Source organism: Eurypyga helias, unplaced genomic scaffold, assembly GCF_000690775.1.
Source record: "Eurypyga helias isolate BGI_N326 unplaced genomic scaffold, ASM69077v1 scaffold5301, whole genome shotgun sequence".
In the NCBI taxonomy this organism is placed as follows: domain Eukaryota; kingdom Metazoa; phylum Chordata; class Aves; order Eurypygiformes; family Eurypygidae; genus Eurypyga; species Eurypyga helias.
The window spans coordinates 39,668-48,836 of record NW_010228804.1 but is presented as its reverse complement, the minus strand read 5'-3'; the positions used below and the strand labels follow the sequence as shown (position 1 = coordinate 48,836).

Sequence of the window (9,169 nt, the reverse complement as noted above, 5' to 3'; positions counted from 1 at the left end):
GGAAGCTTTTCCAGCATATCATCAGCCAGTCTGGCTACAACTGCCTCTCGGGTTTCACCTCCTCCACCAGAGCTATCTTTAGGCTGAATACTGAGGATGATGTCCAATACATCCTTAGAAAGTTTACTTTGGTAAGTGATATCCGCATTGGGGTGCAAACCAAACACCTCTGGTGTGTCGTAAGCAGGAAGACTCTACAAAGTAACATATAAAAAGAGCACAATTGGAGATGTATTTATAACCTAACAAAAAAGCCCAAAAAAAAACCACAACCCAAAAATCCACTCAACAAAACTAAATAGGAAATACCAAAAGAAACCCCAGCTTTTATATTGTAAAGTAAGAGGCTAGATCTCTTCAAACAGTCTTAAGGTAAACAACTTGTTGTGATCTATTTATCATGACACAGCCTAAATCACACCAAGGTTAACAGCAAATTAAGTTTTAACCTCTATAAGCTACTTAAATAGTCAGCTTGTACTTTCATATAGCTACACTTTTTATTTCTGTGAAGTGGTACCCATGTCTGGACTTGATTCTTTGTCCTCTTTATTAACTGTATGTCTTCAGGCATGTCCCTTAAGAAAAATCACATGAAAAAGAAAACATTCCTGTCATGACAATGCTAACGTTGATGATGACAATTAGTTGTCACTAACAGATATGCAGACTGTTAGACAGCAATAAAGAATCTGTGAAAAAATATAAAATACAGCTACTCAGAACAAAAGACAAAATACAGGGATTCAGGAACTTGTGAGAACCAAGTGAATTGGGATTTTTTTGTGTGTTGAAAAGCTTTCATTTACCAACCTGTATGTACTGAAGGTATTGATCCACTGTAGTACATTTGGGTATGCTGTATCCTTTGTAGAAGCTGAATTCCTGACTGAATGTATTTTCACTGAACCAAACCTTTACAAAAGTGTTCATGAGTCTTTTATCATAGTCATCCGTCACACGGCCACCATACTGGATCTCACCTATCATGTAACAAACAGTACTCCAGGAGATCCCCTAAAACCAAGCAGAAAACACTGAATTTAGCTAGTCTTCTTCTCACCTGTTTACATCTCGCTTAGTAAGAACAACTGATATACCAAGTTCTGTATCTCTGTCCCTTCGGAAAGGAAGTTATTTTCTCACTACTCCTTTTTCTAATAACCCTGCATTCCCAGAATGCCTTCAAGGATTTCTCGAAATAGAATTTGTTGACAATTCAAAAGACTATTCTGGCATCTGGACAAGATGGAATATAGCTACATTCCAATCATGCTTTCAACATCATTTAAAATGCCAATTGCGAGGTGATCTGCCGCAGATCTCTATATGACAACTGACCACAGGAAATTGAAGAATGGAAGTGGAAATCTTACATAGTCATTTAAAGCCACTTTCTGTTTCTTTATGCTGCCAAGATAGATTGGAGGAGCCAAATATTATTATTTTTACTCAAGATAGACTTAAACAAAAGAATATTTTAAACAGAGTGGTTCATTTTTAACTATGGGATAATTTATCAAATGCTAATTGCTGCATTTCTTAATATTGGAATGTTGAATGCTTGTGGGAAGAAACAAAATAATAATTTTAAATCATGTTTGTGTTTCAGTCATTGGGAACCATGTATATATATGCCGTTACTACAAATATCCATCATCCTAATCACCTTCCTCACAAAAATAATAACTACCTTCTTGGTATCCATGCTATCCAAATGGTTTTGAAGGAACTGCACAGTAGCATTGAAATCAGTTTGATTAAACTCATAGGGTATATTCCAACCCAGAGATCCAAATTTGCGTCTTTCTTGAACAGTGGAATGAAGAAAGGCTACAGCATACAACATTGGTTTCCACTGTACCATGTCACTGACATCCAGTAAATCCTGGCTGACACCTATGGATTATAAGTGGGCTATATAAGAAACACAGTATTTTTCAAAACTACTTCAAATCAGTGCTAAAACATTACTTGTAGAGATACACAGGAAAAAAAAAACCACAAGTTACTGATAGCTGAATTCACATTAAATTGTTTTCTGCACAGACTCTTTCACTTTTATATGTTTTCTATTTTATATATATTATATATATAAAAAGCACTTAATAGCCAACAGAGATTAACATATCTGCCAAAAGATGAAGATTAAAAATGTAAACACTTTAAACTGCGATATTAGAAGCCAACTTCTGAGAAAAGAAATAGCATTTCCTGTCTTGCTGTCCGATCAGTTCTGGCAATAGAACTTCAGCAGATCTCTTCCTTTTAATTTTCACAACTTTTAGCTCAAACTAAGGATCAAGATGTGTCCTGGCATCATTATCATCAGTTTCTCATACTAGCTTACACCTACTATCAGTGGCTACAATGTGACCACGTGACAACAACAGAGAGTTCAAAAGTAAGCAAAATTGAATTTTAAATCATTATCACACTAGCACTCACCACTACATGTTCTCTTTAATCCAGCTCTGAGTCCTTGTGGTGGTTCATAGGTAAACTTAATAGACATTTGAAGAAGGGTGATGGGGAACTGTTTGTGAATGTCAGTTGTGATCCACAGTCGAAAGCTTTCATGGACAGTCTCTGTCTCTATTACAGTGTCCATCAATTCACCCAAAAAGTCAAGTCCAAGGTGGCAGTTTTGCAGAAGTGCCCAGCCTCCCTAATTTAAAAAAAAAAAAAAACCCCACAAATAAAATGTTATCAGCATCATTTACAAACTACTATCACTATTTGTCTATGCTGTAGGTTAGGAACAAAGCAAACATCTAAGGTACGGCAAAATATAGCACGTTTAAGTGCTTAACAGAGCTGTTAAAGAAAGAAATCCTACAGAGTCAATTTTGCACCATTGGTTCATGAATTCAAAACTAAGGCCTGAATCATTTGATTTCATGGACATTTAATGGACAGAGACCAGTATCCATAGTAATAGTACACATGCAATTAACAAGGTACTTTTCCTTCAAAAGAAAGCTCATGTGAGCAAAGTTTTGGACTGTTCTTTCTGGAGGTTTATTAGCTTGTTTGTTTTCAGCATCTAAACAAGTGGTCTTTACTTGTCCAACCTGCTCTATCCAGCAGTGCCTACCTTTTCAGTTTCAGTATATTTAAAACATATCTGAACATGATAATAGTGCTGATAAACACTGATAAACCCTGACTTACATAAGGGAGCTCAGAAGCCGCTCCATAGAGCAAGCTCCTAAACCGTGTTCCTCACAAGTGTCACAGGCTTGGAAAATAACCAAATATACATACTTAATTAATCTGTTGCCATCAACTGATACCAAACTTTCTCATATGAATTACCATACTTCATATAGACATCTCATATACCTCTTCATTAAGAGGGTGAGACAGTGAGGAAAATTAACTGAATTGCTCTTAACTAAACAAAAGGAGACCTTTTCAGTGAGTTTCTTCTCATCTGATCTCCTAATTAGCTCTTAATGTGAAGTTGTCAAACAAGAATCTGAGGCAAAAAAACAGAGGAAAACTGGTTACACAGACAGGGAATAAGCTCATAAGGAGAGCAAGAAGTTGAATCTGTTCACACCAGCAGGCATAGCAGTACTACCACCTGATGGGCAAAGACTGCCAAATTGGAGCAGTTCAATTGTTATTTCTCATACAGGAAATTTTATTCTTTAATTTTTCCATGTTACAATTGTAAAATACATGTACTATCAATACTGTTCATCCCAAGTCAAAATCTAAATTACAGCAATACAAAACATTTTGCTATACAGCCCTGGTTTTTTTTCAAGGTTATGTAACTATCAAGAGTATATTTGGAATTAAATGTCTTCATTTAACAAAGCATGTTTGTATTACTAGAAGTACAATATGGAAAAATATTGTGAAATGCTTGCTGAAGAGTATTTAATATTCATGCAATACAAACAATCAATTCAGCTATGTTCATCAGTCAAAAACCTACAACAAAAACTACATTTTATATGAAAAACCCTGATGTCTGCACAGTATCAAAAAGCTTGTTATGGTAAATTAAATTACTATGAAAAGACATTTCTATTGCTTACAACACTTATTTATATAAATCAGTATAGATTCTTGCATCAGCATTAACTACCCACCAAACAACTTTATTTCATGACAGGATTTCATTTCCCAGCTTTTCACACAGTTGCAAAAAAACATTCAGATTTGTGTCTCTTACGTGTGCCATTGTCTGCTGTAGAAGTTTACGAGCATGGATTTCTTGGCCCTGGCCCATGGAAACATAACGTGTCTCTGTCTTCAGTCTTTTTCCCAAAGCAATAATTGAGTCTGTAGGATCAGAGCCCATGGAAAGAAAGCATATGAGAGGAGTGCGTGGATCTGACTCTTCCCATGTCTTCTCCAAGTCCAGGATGACTCCCTCTGCATACTTCTCCCCCATAGTGTCAATGATGTATTTTCTTGCCTATATTAAAAAGAGTAAATATAATTTGTGACATAATAATTTAATACTATTTTCTTCCCAGTGTAAACACAACCAATAACTAAAGTCAAGAGCAAAGGCTGCTATGAATTTATAGCAGAAATACAAATATGCAACAAATTTGGTTTTACCTGTTAATACCATACTGTCTTTGAAGGTGTTATTTCTTACAGCCTTATAATGCCAGATAAAACTTGAAAAATAACTATTCTATATACTTATATATCTGCATGTATTGTTACATACAATACCTATAATTAGAATATAATAAAAATAGTAAAGTTACTAAACATTTAGAAAGATTTTAAGGACTTGAAGATAGTATGTCCATTACATAGCACAATTCCTAAACTTAAAATCTAGCATTCCTTTCCAAATACTATAGAAAAAAGGAGGAAAGGATGGAAGAAGTAATGCTTCAAAGGTGTTAGGTCTTTCCCATCTTCATGCTTAAAAATCCAATGAATTAATAGTAGTAATAATGAAAATAAATGTCACTAAGTAGACGATCCAAAGGAACAGTTGAACACCATCTCTGTTATTCCTTATTAATTTATTTTGAAAACTGTTAGATTGTTGTTCCTTCTTCCTAACAAATGCATTAATTGTCTGAAAACAACTACAGAAAAGCAATGTAAATGTCCGTTACAAAAAAGTTTAGCATTAAATAAAAAAAGCACTGAACTGTAATCCTGTAACTATTATTCATTTGTTATATTATTATTCAGGTGTTATATTCTAACATCTAAATAGAGTATGTTGGCTATATAAATGTACCTGAGCTATGGTCCTGTCAGGACACCAAGATCTGATAAGAAGAAGATGTCCGAAGCAGTCCAGGGATTGACCATAACCACAAGGAACCTGTTCTTCTTCAGGATTCTCACTATCAAACCAGCTTTTCCACTGTTTCTCTTCTCTGGAAATCTGCAGTTATACCATCAAAGGAGTAAATCTCACTAAACAGATAAGTCACATTTCAACCACCACTAGGTCACAAGCTTTAATGAGGCTCAGGCATATAATCCACACACAGGAACTTGTTTAGCAGTGTTAGTACACAGATTCAGTAGGGCTATTAAAAAAAGGAAGGATAAGCTTTCAGATTTTGTTCTACAAAATTGTAGAATGCAAGAATTCCCTTAAGTATTCATATTCTGAAAAAATGAACCACTACTCAGTATTTTCCATTAATGACATAATGGCAGAGCAAGGTCAGAACACAGATATCTAGGCCCAGAAAGAGCTCTGAGAACACTAGGTGCTCCCCACATGACTGTTCAGAAGGTACTCTTCACATATACCAAATGCTGTTTATTTACTCCATTAGCTTAACTCTTACTCCATGTAATCAGAGAAATACTGGAAGAAGGATCATAAAATGCAGTGTAAGAAAACACAACAGAGAAGCCTAACAGGGATGCAAGTATATCTAGCAACAAAAGGAAGATTCAAGTTGCAATATGTGAATTGGATAATAGCAATCTGAAAGTATAATAATTATCTAGGGTGTGAAATGTTCTAATTTCTTCTTATTTTCCTGGGGTTTAAGACTTTTTACCAATACAGCTTGCTATGCAGTCAGGGAGAGTTACATTCTGTTCTATAAAATAAACCAGTTTTCTACCACATGCCTTGATCATTACCAGATGATCACTGTCAAACAAGAGGTTCATTGTAAGAAGTTCTTACTTACTTGATCCAGAATATCTGAAAATTGTTTAAGCTTACTGAGCTCCACCAAGTTCAGCCAAGTCATATCCAGAATCCATTTAGCTGGCTTAGGAGGACAAGCTTTAAGGTCTAGGGAAGCACCACCTGCAAGAAATTAGGAAGTAGTTATAATCTGAACTGTTGGAGACACACAGAAGACAAAAAAAAAAAATGGACTGCAAGATTATTTCACATGACTGTCTTCCCAGCCTGAAGAAAGACTATTTAATATCTAAGAACAATGATAAAGAAATTTGAGTTAGGTGACATACAGAATTTATTTTTAGGTCTTATTTTTCATCTTAGTACTTAATATAACTTAATAATATAATCTTACTTTTTTTTAATCTCTAACAGCTTCTCCTTACAAGCTACATCTATTTTTTACTGTAAAATATGCTTGAGTTTGTGAAGAAATAAAATGAAGCAGCTTAATTTCAATTTTTTTTTCTTTGATTTTATGTTGTTGTAGACAATGTAATTACTTTGCCAAGATGTATGTTCCCCTTCCTTAGAATTCAGCTGAAGCTAAAAGAAAGGAAACAAAATAAAAAGGAAACACAAGCTACATGAATCCAGATTTTTAATCATGAAGCTACAGGGGTTTTCTACCTGATAAACTCATGCCATCTTTGATGAAGAAGATGTTTTAGTCTGACTAGTTGATACTAAATTTTTTTATGATGTACCTTAATCTCTGTCAAACAGTTTCTCTTTAAGGATTTACTATTTCTTTGTGCAATGTGCCTAGAATAAGTGTTTGTTGGGAGAAGACATTTGGAAAATTCAACATGGAAAAATCAACAGTTATAATCCATAAATAAATGTTGCCTGGAAAATTAGGTATCTTGGAAAGGTAATAGAAAATTACTCCAAGCTTTCACGTGAAGACACACAGTGTTTGGATGCAGTTAAGACTGAAGTCATGAGCTTTATGAATAACATTCAGAATAACACGAAGCACACTCCCATAAGAGTCTGATACATGTTTAATCCGTTACTCTCACTTTCTGTTCCTGTTTGATCGCTCGTCCTCCTGCAGTTACCAAATAAACTAAATGATTTTTAGTACAATAATAATTTTTCTAAGTCAAACACATACGTGGTAGTATTTAAGCAGCAGACGTAAACATTGACTGAAAGGATACTTAATTTTCCTTTAAATTCTCACAATTCTCAAAGTTATATTTATCAATATTCAATTTGCTGCTATAAATTAGACCTGCCATAAAATGCTGTCTGTCACCAGCACAGAATGTTAAGCATACATTCATCCAATTGACTGGCTTCTCATGTGCAAAAGGAAAAAGCAGATTGTCTAGGAGATATAACTACAGTTCACAAAGTTTCTATAGTAATATATGTGCTATACTTAGAATTGTTCTGTAGTTACAACCTTTAATAAGTGTCAGAAATTCTTCATGCTTCACTCTGTTTCTTTGTATATCAATCTTTAATGTAAGTAATAATGCAAAAAGAAATTTGTGCTCCTCATAGAGTCCTCGGGCAGCATATTTGAACACTTCATATGTCATATGTTCAATAATTATAGTAATCCTTTTGCTAGTTATAGGGCTCTTGGTAGACCTGTTGAAAGAAAGGTCTGCAGTTGAATGTTGATTTGCATAGGCTTTATTAAAGGAAACACTACGTAAAAGGCAAAAACCCCTTAATTCAGAATTTTCAAATCATGAAAAAATCATAGATCAGAAACATAGAATATCAGACAGCAAACTAGCAACAACTTTCATATTAAAAGAGCAACAAAAAAAATGTTGATCAAACGTTTTTCCATAGCTGATAATCAACACAGTATAATGGTTGTTAATTACCTAATGCCTAATTTGTAAGGACTGTAAGTACATATGAAGGTTTTTTGCCTTTGGTAACTAACAGACAAAGGCTTATGAGTATTTAAACTGACAATTCCTGTCAAGACTGTAATGAACAACATTCTTTGTTCTGACATTAGTTTACAACAAATCTTTACTGTACTACAGACACTTCCAGGAATGCATAAATACAAAGTATACTTATTGTTAACTGAATTACCTGGCTAGGGAGCGGTCAAAGAGACCCAAAAACTGTCGAAGCGAAGTCTGATACATCACATTGACCATGCTCATCTCAGTAATAAGGAAGTATAAGATGCTACCTCGAGTTGCAACTGAAGGACAGGAAACAAGACTGTTCAAGTAGAAATGTGGAGCAGAAAACTTTAACTCTCTACAAGTACAGTGAGTTTAACACTAATGGTAACTGAAGATCTTTGCTCCAGGGCCAGAAAAACAATTAAAAGGTTAATGTAATACTCATTTATACATCAGTAAAGAAAAAAATCTTTTCTATAATTAATGCATATTATGTAAAGCTCAGCTTGGAAATATGAGCATATTTGGAGAGCATCTGGATATTAAACTGCCATATTCAGACCATCAGTAGAACATATAAGAAGTAAGATAGTTTGAAGTACTGTTTAAGTATCCAAATACATTTCTTTTTACAGACATTTAGAGGAATCATATAAAAGCCAAACGAACTATATTGATTTAACTTACCCAGCACTGATATAAGCAGTCATTTAGTTTTAAATACAAAGTTTTTTCAAAATCTGCAGTGATTTCTGGTACACTAACTGTACTACTTCACACATTTCCTAAAATGCAGGTATAACACTTATTTCCAGAGAGCATTATTTTTTTCACTTTTTTCACATGTTTTCACCTGTCAGTTAAAAGCCAAAAAGACTGAAGAAATGTGGTGACTACAATAACTTAAGGATCTATGACAGGATAAATAAAGCATTCATCCAAAGAGTTATAAAAAGCATGTACAATTATACTGGCCCACTAAAACTCAAACATACAGTTACCTGAATACCTTAATGACTGATATCATTGACAGTCCATAAAAAGTGTCAACATTTTAACAGCTATGTCAGAACAACCAAGCCCACAGAAGTTTTTTTATCCAGTAGATTAGATGAACAGGTAAACTTGTATA

The 9,169-nt window shown here is 34.2% G+C and overlaps 1 protein-coding gene across 1 annotated transcript in view; it reads right to left on the bottom strand.

Annotated features, from left to right (window-relative positions):
• LOC104515966 (dynein heavy chain 5, axonemal-like) overlaps positions 1-9,169 on the bottom strand; it is a gene marked incomplete at its 5' end in the record, with an annotated part of 55,575 nt that overhangs the window by 7,387 nt on the left and 39,019 nt on the right. Inside the window, 9 exons of the mRNA XM_010160144.1 lie at positions 1-194; positions 814-1,017; positions 1,694-1,899; positions 2,449-2,668; positions 4,190-4,435; positions 5,231-5,380; positions 6,150-6,271; positions 7,563-7,753; positions 8,219-8,333. The exon at positions 1-194 is cut by the window's left edge and continues 31 nt beyond it. Coding sequence (XP_010158446.1) covers positions 1-194; positions 814-1,017; positions 1,694-1,899; positions 2,449-2,668; positions 4,190-4,435; positions 5,231-5,380; positions 6,150-6,271; positions 7,563-7,753; positions 8,219-8,333 — 1,648 coding nt within the window. The remainder of the gene's footprint in view (positions 195-813; positions 1,018-1,693; positions 1,900-2,448; positions 2,669-4,189; positions 4,436-5,230; positions 5,381-6,149; positions 6,272-7,562; positions 7,754-8,218; positions 8,334-9,169) is intronic.